General features: G+C 36.3%; 1 protein-coding gene across 1 annotated transcript in view; it reads right to left on the reverse strand.

The window, feature by feature from the left end:
• The window catches only part of Ralgapa2 (Ral GTPase activating protein catalytic subunit alpha 2), a 293361-nt gene that overhangs the window by 127712 nt on the left and 150260 nt on the right, over nt 1-15389 (reverse strand). The window contains exons 26-32 of the mRNA XM_048811857.1: nt 12591-12719; nt 11708-11766; nt 8644-8752; nt 3321-3431; nt 1910-1978; nt 1474-1611; nt 190-373 (exon numbers count right to left, since the gene is read on the reverse strand). Of these exons, the coding sequence (XP_048667814.1) occupies nt 190-373; nt 1474-1611; nt 1910-1978; nt 3321-3431; nt 8644-8752; nt 11708-11766; nt 12591-12719 (799 nt within the window). The remainder of the gene's footprint in view (nt 1-189; nt 374-1473; nt 1612-1909; nt 1979-3320; nt 3432-8643; nt 8753-11707; nt 11767-12590; nt 12720-15389) is intronic.

Consider the following 15389-nt stretch of genomic DNA (forward strand, 5'->3'; position numbering starts at 1 on the left):
AAACAGCAAAAAAACCCCAGGGAAACAAAAAGGGAAAGCAGAATTTGCCATCCATAGAGGACTCTAAAAACTAGGATTTTAACTTCAACAACCAGGTTAAAAACAGTAATAATAACACAGCAAGCACTGGACAAAAGGCTTCAATCTTTCCTTCTCTTATTCACAAGATATATTTGGAACGATACTCACCCTCTTCAACAGTCAGCAGGTTCCCCAGTTCTGCTGATGAATGATACTGAACTGCCTCAGAGCTCTTCACGTTTGCCAGCGGCAGAAAGGGGTCATAATCCGTGGATGACAAGTCAGCCAGAGTCAGTGTATAGTGACTTTGTTGGGTGTATGTGCTTGAGCCACAAACACAGCAGTGCAGAACCTGTGGAAAACAGATGAAATGGCACCCTGGATGTCATCATCTCCTGTCCCCTGATACTCATGATGTCCAATCACCATGGCTCTTAAGAGCTAAGACTCCTATTTGGGAATACTTCAAAACATTGGGTCCTGCTGGGGTTGTGGCTCAGCGGTAGAGCGCTCGCCTAGCATGTGCAAAGCCCTGGGTTCAATCCTCAGCATCACATAAAAATAAATGAAATAAAGGTATTGTGTCCAACTACAGCTAAAAAAAAATATTTAAAAAAATTGGGTCTTTTTCATCCTTAAATATCTTTTTGCTGTTAGCAAGACACTGATGTGTTCTTTCACATCAATGACAATAAATATATTCTCAAAGCAAAAGAAAAGTTAAAAAGTGATTATTTCACCATTCTCAGTGATTGCACATACCTAAGGCCTCCTCCATCCACCAAAGGAGACACAGGTAGAAGAAAATGAATCAGGAGGTGAAGGGTGGCTGGGGGATAAGTTATTTGTGGTGGAGGGCAGAATGGGCTCAATGAGCAGAGCCTACTGGCCAATTCAAGACAGTTTTTAAGTTTAAATCAGCATGACTCATGATCCCATGAACAATTTTTAAAGTATAGTTTAGTAAAAGCAAATTTAACTAAGATTTTTGAAGTATTCTTATTTTTCACGAGATTAACTTCTTTAATTTATTTTTAATGTTTTTTAAAGCAACCAGATTACTGTAACTATTATACATTTTCCTACCTTGCATAAACAGATTTTTGGCAAGTGAACACTGTGATTATTCCTATAATATAAATAAGTCTTTTCTAAATTAAGTACCCAGAGACCACATTCCATAAAAATTGGGGAATACTGATCAAAGAATAGCCTACTTAAAATTAAAGATGAGAGTCATAAAAATGCATGAATTTTTAACTTGGTAATCATTACTTCTCTAAAACTTTATCTTCCTCCTTTCAGATCTCAAGTTATTCTTTTTAAATATTTTAACTCGTCACGAGTCCTTTTTCAAAAGGGCATAGATAAATAAGTGCACAAAAGACATTTTGGTAGTTTTCTGACATGTAGGTCCATAGTCCATGCCTTGAGGCTCAAGTGAAGACTTACCCTATAGATATAATCCAGCAAGGGGGCCCGGGATGGGTGCTGCTCCTCCAGGACCACTGTGGACACAGGATGGAGAAGGGTATTCACTGGCAATGCCATGCACCAGTCCAAGAGGCAGAGGAGTAAGGATACAATAAACTGGAAGAAGAAATATTATGTTATGTTGCAGTCTTTTAAACATCACTATGTATAATAATATATAAGAAAATTCTTTCTATATACAAATTATTGAATGGACACCCAAATTCTAGGTAGATAAGTAAATATAAGATAGAGTTTTCATAAAAATTAATGCATCTGTTAAAATCTGTTAATAATCTGTTAAAATCAATGTATGCAGATATTATAAAGGCTATCACTATTTATACTACATTTATAATTCTGTCTTACATTTAAAAACAAACTCTAGAGAAAAGTTAGCTAATGTGCCACCTACCTTCTTATCTGTTTCCACTGAAGAGTACTCAGCACTTGGTAATAGGAAAGCAATTGTAGCCACAAGGATCTGCATAAAAGATAAGTGCCAAAAAGACCAGCATAATAGTTTTAGAAGCCATATCTTAAAAGGTGACCTTGCAATGAAATCCAGCTTTGTGCTAACTCACTGGAGGAAGGTGATATAAAGCTGAGGGTCAGTTGTGTGGTATGATCTTGAAAATTATGGGAAGGCATGGGGGCATATCTGGTTTCCACATAATCTGTTGGTGGTGTAATTGGGGGCTCAAGGGAAAGGACTACCTCTCATTGCAGTCATATATATAACTTCTACCATCAGTTCTCTCACTTTTCATATTGAAATAAAAAAGGACTTAAGAGTAATTATGAAAATGTTCCTATTCAATTTCTTATAATTACCCCAGTCTGTACCTGCTGTCCTGCTGTCATAGCACCCCTTTAATTCACAAAAGTATTCCTGTTTAGGTGACAAACTATAGGGTTGCCCTAAAATCCAACTTTACATTTTACATCTTATATTACTATATCCAAAGCTCTATTTCACTGTAGGTCACTTAAGATAAAAAAAAAAAAAAAATATTTGACTTCTGATGTGTTTCTGGGAGAACAAAGTAATCTTTCCAGTGAAATTTGTCTAGGGCTGAGAGAAAATAAATCAACATCACTTCTTCTCTCACACTACAATCCCTTATGGGGACAAATCAAATTTCTTCAAACAGTTACCCCTGGATGTGTAAAGACAGAACATGTTTTAAAAGTGCAGCTATAAAAATTGGCAGGAATGGATGTGACTTGCCACCAGGTACCTATGAGTGAGGACACTTGCTCAGATATAAGCAAAGCATTCTTAGATGGAACTCACTTTAGGATGCTATGGTTGAAATTATTCTTCCTGATCCTTCTCCTCTCCAATCCCACCAACCAATGGAACAAGAGGGTATTACAGTGGTAATCTCATCACAGATGGGTAATCATGCTATGACAGAAAGCAGGGTCCAGGGCTTTGTCTTGGAGGAACTCCTGCTTTACACAACAGACACCTCCTCCGCCCTGCACAGAGGGCATCATAACCAGCTTCTTACTCCTTGTTGGCACCATCCAAATTACTTGAGATGAATGAAGACCCAATCCATAAAAGGTCTCTTTGTTGTGGATGTATCTGCCTTTCAAACTCCCCAAGTATCAGTGTCTGCCCTGGAACACTGCTGGCTTCTTTCTGTAGTGCCTAGAATCATAGCTGAGAAGAACAAGTCCAGCTTGCTCTTATGAGACCCACATCGCAATTTAATGGTTGGTTCTCTAGTAATTATTTGAGAGTCTCTAATTAATCAGATATCAAATATACTAAAAAGGAAATGTGTATGTTTTAGCATTCAAGGAAAAGGACTTACTTCTGCCATTTTCCGAGGCAGAGAGGTTTCAAACATCTGAAGTTTTTCCCAGTAGGAAACCAGCAACTGAAGAATATCACAGGCTACCTGAGCCACAATTTTGTTAGGAAACTATAAAAGGAAACAAAATTCCAAAATAAATACATGACAGGTGTATTATCTATCCCTAAGGAAGAATAAAATTTCTTCTCAGATTACAGTATATTTGTTTTGCATAAAATTGATGAAAACTATGATTAATAGAGAAGTCATACATGATCACACCACCATTCTAAAACTGGCTCTTGTTTAGCTTAATTATGTCAATTTATACAATTTTTGTATAGAAATAAGTAGCTGCCATTTAATCACTTGAAATTGAAAAACTTCAGCTCACATAAACCATTTTTTTTTCCAACTACAGGAAATTACATAATAGACTATGTTGCTGAATGTCCCTTATCCGCTGAACCTTTTTGTTTTCAGCATTTATTTTTTTATTGGTACATTTTAATTATACAGAACAGTTACTTTCATTGCAGCATGATTGTACATACATAAAACATAATTTCATCAATTTCACTCCCCAATACTCCCATTACTCTGATTTTACAAAAAGTTTTTTTCACATCACTTTTTTTTCATCTTTTAAAAATTTATTCTAATTTGTTATATATGACAGTAGAATGCATTACAATTCATATTACACATATAGAGCTCAATTTTTCATATCTCTGGTTGTACACAAAGTACAAGTCACACCATTCATGTTTTCATGCATGTACTTAGGGAATCCACTGAACCTTTTACAAGAATTTTACTCATTCTCTTATTGATAAATCTTCATTGACAGCTCTGTAAAGTAGATGTTCTCTTCATTTTATACATAGAGACAAAGGGATTGATCAAATAAATTTCTATATTTTGAAATGAAACTTGGCCTATATGTTTAACATACTATAGTCTGTAAAATTAGAGACTCTGAGAACGTAACTCTTGAGTTATGGCACACTCATTAACTTTGAATGCCACTCCTGAGTCTGGTGTGTGTCTCTACCACCACCATCTTCTAGATGCTTCCATTTCTTGTGAGATAGATGTCAAAGAGGCAGTATTTGAAAGACCTTACTTTACTATGCTAGGGGAACATGAAAGGGCACCCTGTCCTTTTCTCCCTAGCCAGAACCTGGGGTTACAAGACTATCTGTTACTCATTAGCTAGAGCAGAAGAATTTGTCAGTGATCTGTCACTGGACTAGAAAAACTCACTCAAGTCACATGAAGTAGCCACCAACTGACATGTGCACAATACAAATAACACTGAAAGGTCAATGTTTAGTACCCAGTGACAAGCACACAAGATGACAAAGAAGGTAAGGAAAATATGATTAATTTTAATTCTACAGAATAAACAGTTACTGATAGGCACTACCTGAGAGGTGTGAGGTAGACCCATAGCTCTTCATAACCTTCCACAGCCATCTAGACCCAGATGACCCGATCTCTACTAGCCTTCTTCCATTTCTCCAACACCCTGGCTTTTTTCTGCCCTTGCCTTTGTACCCACTCCTAGCTTTGCCTGAACACCCATACCCAGTGGAGCTTGCACTGTTTCATCTTTCTGATTCTGGCAAAAAAAGTCATCTCCTGCAGGAGGCCACCACACTCATCCAAATGATTGGCAGCCTACCACTTCCAGCACTTCAGCTTCATCTCATCCTTGTTATATATCCTTCATGGCACTAGGGCTGTCAGGACCTATCTGACATGTTGATTATTTTCCTACATATTATGAGTCACTATTTTATACCTAATGCCTAGCATGGCTTCCTGAAGGATGTGCATGGTAAGCTTAAGGGAAGATAAAATGCTGAGGGACTGGGAAAAAGGGAGTGGATGCTGGCAAGTCTCTTAATTCGGGAAGCTAGAAATATACAAGAAGAAAATGGTGAGACCTGTAGCAGGCAAGACAAAAGGGCTTTGGGCAGAGAGAGGGGGAGACACGACAGGCAGAAAAAAAGACTACAGAGCGGGGAAAGAGCTGAGCTGTGCCTGGAAGAATGCAAATGGAGAGCCAGGGTTTCCTGTGTGGGGTGTATCAGGGCACAGGTACTAAGGTAGGAAAGGACCTCAGGAAGAGTAGAAGCTACCATAAGGGTGGCAGTACTGACATATAAGAACGAGGTGGGGAATGGTGGAGATGAAACAAGTCATTCATTCACTCATCCAGCACACAGCAAAGGAAAACTGACAATGTGCCAACATGAATTAAAAGCAGACAATTAAAGGAATAAGATGAAAAGGACAGGCAGATCCTACTTTAAAGAACTGACAGTGTCATGGGGCTGGCAGGGACCTGTCCTGGTTCTGTATGCCCTGCACAGTACCCTGTCCTAGTACCCTGGTCACACCATGTTGAAGGAGAAAGTCAATGATGCCTGGGAGAGCAGGTAGGGGAAAGAGCAGTAGGTGGGGCTGAGAGCAGGTTGCTCAGGGAGGAAGGGATGAGCTGTTTGCCTGAGCCTTAGCCTATGCCTCTCTATTTCTTTATTTTTATTTTTTGTAGCTGTAAATGGACAGAATGCCTTTATTTATTTATTTTTATGTGGTGCTGAGGATTGAACCCAGTGCCTCACACATGCTAGGCAAGTGCTCTGCCTCTGAGCTACAGCCCCAACCCTGCCTCTCTATTTCTATAGTTCAGTCCTCCAAGGTGGAACATCCAGAGTTTCTGAGTGTGCTGGTAGCCTAGAACCACCACACACCAGACACTCATCTGCTGCCCCACCAAATGCAAACAAGTGGAGGAGTGAAATTCTTTGTACAGTAGCCCAACTGGGCTGATCCCACTCACTGTGGCTGCAGACATGTTTACATTAACACCCCTTGGGGAAAACCTCCCCAGTTCATGGCTGGTTGTGCCCCTCCCACATCTGTGAGCACACTTGGGTCACCTCTGTTGGCTGTTTCTGAAGGGCTCAGTTATAAGAAAGGCAATGCTGGAAACTATATGGAGTCCTAGGAGCTTGTATTCTCTGCAGTATAAACCATCTGGGAGCAGGAAACCAAAACCATTGCTACTGTCGCCTCTTCATTTTTCTCCCTCCTGGCAGTCTCAGAGACTCCCTCAAGTCCTTTGACTCAAAGTGGTTGCCAATTCCTTTGTTCTTTCTGGTAACTCTTTCCTTTGTAGTCCTCAGTTCTTCTTAGATTTATATACTATGTCCTTAAACAGGAATCAGATGGAAGTGTCCCCAGAGAACAGGACTTAAAGTCAATATGCTTAAGTCAATGGCTTAAATCAAGCTGGAACCAGTTCCTTTCTTCCTTGTGCTCCTTCTCTTTTATTCCTAAATAAAAGAGAGCATCTCTCCAGAGTTGTGGAGGACTCAGTAGGACTGTGCTTAATGGTTGTCTGACAGAATAAGAACTCAGTACGTTTAATTGCATTTTTTAGGGTACCTTATGTTTTTCCTATTAATTACAGAAGAACTGTAGAAACTTTGAAAAGTCACAGAAATGCAAAGAAGAAAATCCATTTATCCCTTTACTCTGTTATCTATTTCTTTCCCTCTTCTATACTATAAACATATATACATACATATATTCATATATGTATTTATGAATGACATTATTGACTTCTAAACAGTTTTTCCAGGTAAGGGATAGGAATGGGGGAAACACTTTGCATTAAATATATATGTCTAAATTTAAGTAAAATTAAAATTTGAAAAATAAATCTTAGATTGAGATAAACATCTACCTTAAATAAGATATTTAAAAAATGAAATGGGACCTTTCTGTTACTAATCACATGTAAATATTTCTTTGTGGCTTAGGGAATCATAAGTGTTCTGCATTTGGTGTACAAAATCCTCACACACATGGCTAGAGTATCCTGGGTTTGACCTGGAAAGTTCCCCAGACTCCCAGTCAGTACATTTCTCCCATCTGTGAAGTACAGGTGGTTCACAGGATGGTTCTAAGGAATGAGTATGATGACAAAGGCCAGTGGTCAGCATCCTGTCCAGAAAGAACACTCACAATATGGTATTGTGGTTAAATAGTTTTCCATTCTTCATCACAGGAATCACAGCAAGAATTTTTCTACCTCCTATGATGTAACTGGCATCACTCACCACAGCAATTGTGGAGGAGAGACAGGGGAGGATAAGGTGATGGGGCAGTGTCAAAGGTACACTTGGGGAACAAGAAGCCCTGAGTTTGATCAGCGGGGTCCAGATCATTGAGGGCCCAATGCCCAGACAAGGATGGGGAATACAATTAGATGATGAACTCAGGGGATATCACTGGTCTGATGATGACTGTTCCAGCATCAGCTATTGATTGCTGTTGCTATTATAGCTCCATGTGGCAAGCAGCAAAGAAGGGTGGGCAAGAAGGGCCTGGACATAGGTATCAGATGGATGGTTTATGACTTTAATTTTGACTCAGCTAGGGCGTCTCATACACTTAAATAAGTTCCTTAACTCTCTTGAACTTCAATTCTTCCAATGGTAAAATGGGGACATTCACCTTGCCACTGAGAACTACCACAAAGCTCTCAGCACAGTGTCTGGCAGGACAAGGTGCTCACTGGTTCTGAAAATATAATTATGGCAATGCTAACCTTACCAACATTTTTAAGTAAGAACCATGATAGCACAGGATTGAAGCTCTCATTTAGGAAGCAACCTACCAGCATAATTAAAAGTTCAGTTATGTCTTTAATATCACACAGATCTACTTTCAATGCTGATTCCATCACTTTTACCTGAATAACCTTAGACTTAAAACTTAATTTCTCTGGGTCTTGATGTTCTCTGGTGAGTATAACATCTACCTTAAAGAGCTATCATAAATACTCATAAAAGCATTTAGAAAGTTTATCATTATTCCTACCTTGTTTGAGGGCCCAATAAATGATAACTCTTCTCATTAACAAAGCAAAGAAAGATGTCCTATAAATACTGAAAGTTCAGCACAATGAAGTATTAACACTCAGTGCTCTAAACTGGAAGCTGTGGGGGTCTTTCTCAGTCATGTTGAAGAGTGTGGGACATGAAATCTCACTTTCTTGTCACCCTCATCAATAGACAACAGCTGTCCTCCTTGTCCTAGGACCTGCCCAGCAGGAGATGAATCAGTGGACTGATGGTAGCTGCCAATGGGGTAAGCAGCCATTGGTGACCTCATAGCATACTGACAGGACTCTCAAAAAAGGGAATTCTGAATCACCTCCTTTTTTTAACATAAGAGGCAACAAACAATTTCGATTTAAACTAAAATAAAAAATACTTAGGAGATAGTTTAATGTGAAATAAATACCAAGAATTGGTAATACCTTCAAAGTTACACCTATCACATTGATGGCTTCTTTCACTTGAGGATGGCTGGTACACTGTGCAAGCTCTTCACAGATCCAGACCCCAAGTGAGCAAATGGCGATGCATCTTTTTAAAAAAGAAGGAAAAGAAGAAAAATGCTTATGAAATTATATATTTCCTTAATATTTTCAAAAGAGAAATATTTTAAATCTGTTTATTCAAGGCAGCAAAAATCAAAAAATACATTAACAGAACGTCTTCTTGAGAGAGTAGATAGGGAACTTCAAACAGATCAATTTTCAGGAAAAATAGAAACATTGATAATGATTAGTATTTAAATATTTTATGAAGTGAGTGGCATGTTTTCTGTTAATTGTCGCAGCTCATGTATCACTTATTTTTATTAAAACTAATTTATTACATTTTATTATTTTGATAAAGTTTGGAGCAAAAGTAAAAAACACAAATCTTAGTAAATTATTGAAAACTGAGTTTACAATTGTCTTCCTTATAATAATATGTACAATGCCTACTGCTTACATAAGAAAAACCCTGTATTTTACTTTAAAGTATTTTAATGCAACTTTCAAAATTAATTTTACTTTTTTTTTTAAACACTGTGCTAGAACAAGATATTCTGCCAGGAAAACAGGATCATACCATACACATTTTGATTCTATTTATTGGGGGGGGGGTGTTTCTCAATTATTTATTTATTTATTTAATTTATATATGACAGAAGAATGCATTACAATTCTTATTACACATATAAAGCACAATTTTTATATTTCTGGTTGTATACAAAGTATATTTACACCAATTCATGTCTTCAAACATGTACTTTGGATAATAATGACCATAATATTCCACCATCATTTCTAACCTCATGCCAGGCCTTCCCTTCTCCTCCAACCCCTCTGCCCCATCTAGAGTTCGTCTATTCCTCCCATGCTCCCTCTCCCTCTCCCACTATGAATCAGCCTTCTTATATCACAGAAAAAATTCAAAATTTGTTTTTTTGTCTATTTTTTAACTCTACAGAAATTTGGCTTTCTATGCTAAAGAAAAAAGGGGAGAAAAAGGAATTGCCAAGACTTGTTGATGGTGTAAATATGATAGGTGTGGGAAAAATGAGAAATTAAAGATTTCTTACAAATTTCTGGGTTTAAAACCTGGGTAGATGGTGGTGCCATTTATTGAAATGATATCTAAGGGGCAGTCAGGCTTGTAGGGGAGGCAGAGGTTTCGGAAGGCAGACTAAAGGATTCAGTTATGGTTGCATTAAGTTTGGATATGTTAAAACATTCAAATTGAGATGTCAAGTAAGCAGTTTAATATGTAAGTCTAAGTATATAAGGGGTTTACTAAAGATCCAGGTAAATAAATTAGGATCGTCAGCAAGTAGATGGCATTTGAAGGTTGGTTAGAATAGTATACAAAGACTCATTAGCACCCAGGAAGTCATGGAGAAAAAACAGGCCCAGTCCTAAACACTGATTCACTCTAATATTCAGAGATTAGGTAGAGAAGGAAAGGTCAACACAGGAGATAGGAAAGGAGCAGTGGCAATGAAGTAGGGGCTAAATCAGGAAATTAAGTTCTAAGGAGCAGGTATTGTACAGGAAGAGAGTAAAGAGAAACTAACTTCAGAACTGGTACGTATCCTTGAAACTTATATGATAATCTCTAAAATAACTAAAAAAAAGCGTTTATGGTTTCTTTAAGATAGAGATACTAAGTAGATTGTGAGAAAAAAATCAAGAAAAGAAAAAAAAAACAGGAGGCAGGAAATGACAGCAAGAAAGAGGAAATGAAAGAAATATTGAGAAAGCTCAACTAAAACAAAGTATTAAATAAGATGACAATACATCCAACAGATCAGTAATTATGAAGAATAGAAACAAACCACAGTTTCAGTTAAAAGATAAAGATCAGACAGGTAAATTTATAAGACCCAGATATATATAGTTTGAACAAAGGTATCTGAAAGAGAAAAATTCAGACAGAAAAATTTAAAAGAACAGAAAGTATAAAATAGTTGTAAATATCAGATAAAGTAGTCTTTAATATAAAAAAAATCATCCTTAGAAATAAATAGGATTACTATATAAGTATGAGATTTGATTCACTATAGGAAAAGGGAAACTATAAACTTGTATGCAATTAATAACAAACTCAAAATATATAAAGCAAATGTGACAGAAATACAAGGAAAAACAAACAAATGTGATCATAATAGAAAAATATAATGTATCTCTTTCAATAAATGATCAAATTGATGAAAAAACTTAGAAAGGATACAGAATATATGAAGCACTTGTTTTAAAATAATTAATATAATGGAAACACCTAGAACACTATGTTCAACAGTCAGAGAACAATGTATACATTCTTTTCAACAATATATAAAACATATGAAAAAACTGATTATATAGTGGGTCATAGAACAAGTTTCAGCAATTTTAAAGACAAAGAGACTTTTGATCCCAAATGCAAAAGACATCAGTAGTAAAAAGATAAACAGAAATAACTATATGCTTGGGAATTAAGAAAAATACATCTAAAAACTTATGAATCAATAAAGAAATTATAATGGAAAATAGAAAAAAAGTTCAAATAAAAAATATTACATATTAAAATGTATAGAATTTGGATATAGAAGCATCTAGATGGTCACAAACTGTTAGCAGCTTCAGATGCCTGGCAGAAGCAACCAAAATGTTTCCAGAACTGCCAAATGTCTTTTGGGGCACACAATCAGCAACAGTTGAAAATCACTACCCTATACATACATCATTTGAATAAACTGTTTATCCTTCCATTTTGGATAAACATTATGGAAAACATATATATATTTGTAATCGTACTTTTTCTTAGACAAGAGAGTGTATATCTTACTATTTTCACTTAGTAATGACAACTTTTTAAATAATCAAGCAAAATTTTTCCCGACATGATTCTTACTGCACTTTAATGTGTGTAAAACAAATGTGAGAGAACGTGTTTTTTTAACCTTAACTGTTTACACATAAAAGTGTATCTTAAAATTCTAAAATAGTTTACCTCTTGTTCAACATTTACCTTGCACATTCATTTGGTTCTTCTGTGGCATTCTTCAGTAAAATATTTATGAGGTAATGCTAAAAACACAAAATTAAGTAAAATAAAAACTTTGTGTCATGGTTGGTTTCCCACATGTTCTGATCATGTTCCAGGCAACCAGGAGCTACTGAAGGACCAGGGAGCTGAGGAAACTTTTCCTTCAGGAGAGCCTGGGGAGGGAGGAACATTGGGCTTGTCTTTTCAGGGAGTGTTTCTAGATATCCAATGAAAACCTCACAAAGCAATGAGACCTCCAGATAGGAAAATCTCCATTTTCTTTTACTTTAATTGGATTACACACTGTATATTGAATTATATATTGTAATTATGTATTATAGATTGATTGATTAATGCAGGGGATTTTTCTTTTTTCTTTTTTTTTTTTTACTTTTTGCCTCAAAAGCTAGTTGAGGAGAGAACAAATGCTTACTTTTATTCTCTAAGAAATGATCTGAAATTTCAAATTATTAGTAGTATTTAATCAGGTCAACAAAGGGATTGAGTATTTAGCTTATTTCAATTATTCTTTATAAATTCATTTGATATACTAATGCAGCATAACTAATCTAATAAAATTACTACAAAGGATGATTCATTACATAATTATGATCCCTAGGCACAATAAACAGATCTAATAAAAAAATACCCAAGGAATATAAACTATTAGGTCTAATGGCAATATGCTCTGAATGTGATACATTTATAGCTCCTAAAACAGACTTCTGAAAATAACTACTGAAGCATTTAAAAGATTTGACAAAATTTCAGGAAATAAGTAGATAGTATATAAGAACAGAAGATATAATCATATAGCTAAACTACAATATGCTAAACTTGAGGTTAAATCAAAGACTCTGTGTACCTTGACATCTTCAGTTCCTGTAATGACCTCATTCACTTCCGGCACTGACGGTAGTAAAGGGATCTCCTGGTAGGTATTTGGAAAGCACACCAGGGAACCCAGGATGGTGAGAGCTTCTGCACGAGGTGCCTGCACACAAGGAATGAAACACATATGTTTCTTTCTGAAAGTTAGAAATTCTGGAGAGGCAATAATATGTTTTACTTCTCCATAATTTTGTGAGGAAACCTTAATCTTAATAACTATTTTATCTTGACTACATAATATCATACTATGCCTGGTTATTTTCCTGGTGAATTTTTAAGCAAGAGAGATTTGCCTAAGTGCAAAAGCAAATTTCCAAGGAACAAAAAATATGACCATACTTGGATGTAAGTGTTGTGAAAACTGGTCTGTAGATTCATTCAGAATTAGGAAAACTAATCACTATTATTTTATACTATTTTAGAGTTAGTGTTCATAACAAAACAGAGTAAACAAAATCAACTTAATGTTATTTTTTTCTGTGAAGAACAATTAAGGAAAACTCTTAAGGAAGTTAGTTTGGAGGTAACTAAGAGAAGAAAGGAAGGATACTACCTACCAAAATTCTTATGGTTCTCCAGGAACTACTTTGTAAAATAATATAGTGAACTACTAAAACACTATATCTAGCAAGGCACTAGATACTTATTTGTCCACTATTGGAGGAACGTATATATTGAAGAAGGCATTTTACTAGATTTCAATTAAATCAACACTAATTAGCAGCTGTCATTAGCCAAGAATAAAGGGTTCCATTCACAGTGCCCCCTGCTTCAGAATATAAGCTTTTACTACAGCAAATGGAGAAAGGACAACCAGTTCTAATTCTGGCAGTGAGAGGAAGGGAAAACATGCTTCTGTTCCAGAAGCTCAGTGTGCTCAAGGATGTAAAGTAGGACTTTAGGAGTAAGAGTGGAACCTGAATTAGAGGTCAGAAACCAGTGCAATCAACCTGGTGAAAAAGGTCAGCAGTGAGGGAAGCAGCAGAGTGGGTGCAAAGAGAGGTGAAGACTGCTCCCTATGGCTTGAGACCTGATTTCATATGGAGCCTGAAAGAAGCATTTTAAAGTCACTTCTGTGCTCAGGGTTAAAATGACAAGGTACTGTGGTGACACTTATAGGCAGCAGGTAGGAGAAAGAAGAGGTTCTAAAGTAAATTGGGCTGTGGTTGGGGGAATGAATTTGATGCATCCATGTAGCATCCAGAGGCAAGTGTACACGAGACAGATGGTGAAAGGGTCAGAGGCAGTGATCCTCAAAGTGTGCTCCAGCAGGGGCACACGAAATTTAAACAGGAAAAATCAAAGACTTCAAGGAAAAAGAACATGCAGAAATATTTGGCTACATACAGTTAAACAAGAGCCTTTAACATGTTAATGTACACTGATTTTCAAGTAAGGATGTATATTCCACAGAATTATCTGACCATAAACCTGTCCCTTTCTCCCCACTGCCCCCCAAGCATCTTGGGGTTTAGTGTTCTGAAGATATTCTGAAAGGCTTATTTTGAGTTTAGAAGAAAAGTTTGAAAGCCAATATGGGAACCTTTTCTGTTCAGAAGAACTAAATGAAAGCTAACTCTGAGAGTGTGCAAGGGGGCGGGAGAATGATGTCAGGAGTCACAGCCTTGGAAGTGGGGAGACAAAATAGAAAGAACATTATCAGTATCCCACAGAAGTCCTCTCTGTGCCCCACCTCCATTCTCTTTCCAAAGTAACTCCTATTCTCCATAACATCACAGATTAGTTTAGTCTACTTTTTGAACTTTTAATAATAAAATTAGAGTATATATTCTTCTGTGTCTGACTTCTTTTCCCCAGTATTATGCTATGCAACTGACCCTTGTTGTGGCATTATTGTATATATAATATTCCATGTTACTCACACACTGTAATTTATTTGTTCTATTGTTGATGAACATTTGGATTGGCTTTAGGTTTTTGATGACCTGTGTGTGCATTTCTGTCTGTCTTTCTCTCTCTCCTACTGCCTCTGTTGGGCAGATCTCTACGGCAAAGGTATTTCACACTTATAATTAACTTGTGTAAACTGAAAATTTTCACTGAGAAGGTACACTCCATCCAAATACCTTTCACCAGATCACCTATAATATTAAACCTTGAGTTTAAATGACAAAGTAATTCAGAGTTGCTGTTCCTTTACATAAAACTACTCATTTGCATTCTCATTCTGTTTTTTAAAAACATTTTTGAAGGCTAGTTATTTATTCTTTGTTGATTCTTTTTCTCCAGCTTTGAAAGATAATAATTGTATATATTTAAGGTGTACAACATGTTTTGATACACATATACATTGTAAAACAATGACCATAATCAAGCTAATTAATATATTCACTACCTCATACAGCTGTAATTTTTTTGTGGTGGGAATATAAGATCAACTCTCTTGAAAAATTTAAAAGTTTACAATATAGTATCATTAACAATATATTGTTAACATTACAATATAGACACCATGCTGCCTATTAGGCCTCAAGAACTTATTCATTCTGCATAACTAAAACTTTATACCCTTTAACTATCAACACACCTCCTATGACATTCCTCAGGACCTGACAACCACCATTGTATCCTTTGCTCTGTGAATTTTACTTTTTTAGATTTCAAATGTAAGTTGAGATTATGCAGTATAATGTTTGTCTTTCCGTGACTAGCTTACTTAGCAGAGTGGCTTCCAAATTCCTCCATGTTGTTGAAAATGACAAGATTTCCTTCTTATTAAATGCTGAACAGCATATATATAGATGTGTATAAG

The sequence above is a fragment of the Marmota marmota genome, unplaced genomic scaffold, assembly GCF_001458135.2.
Source record: "Marmota marmota marmota unplaced genomic scaffold, marMar, whole genome shotgun sequence".
Classification (NCBI taxonomy): Eukaryota; Metazoa; Chordata; class Mammalia; order Rodentia; family Sciuridae; genus Marmota; species Marmota marmota.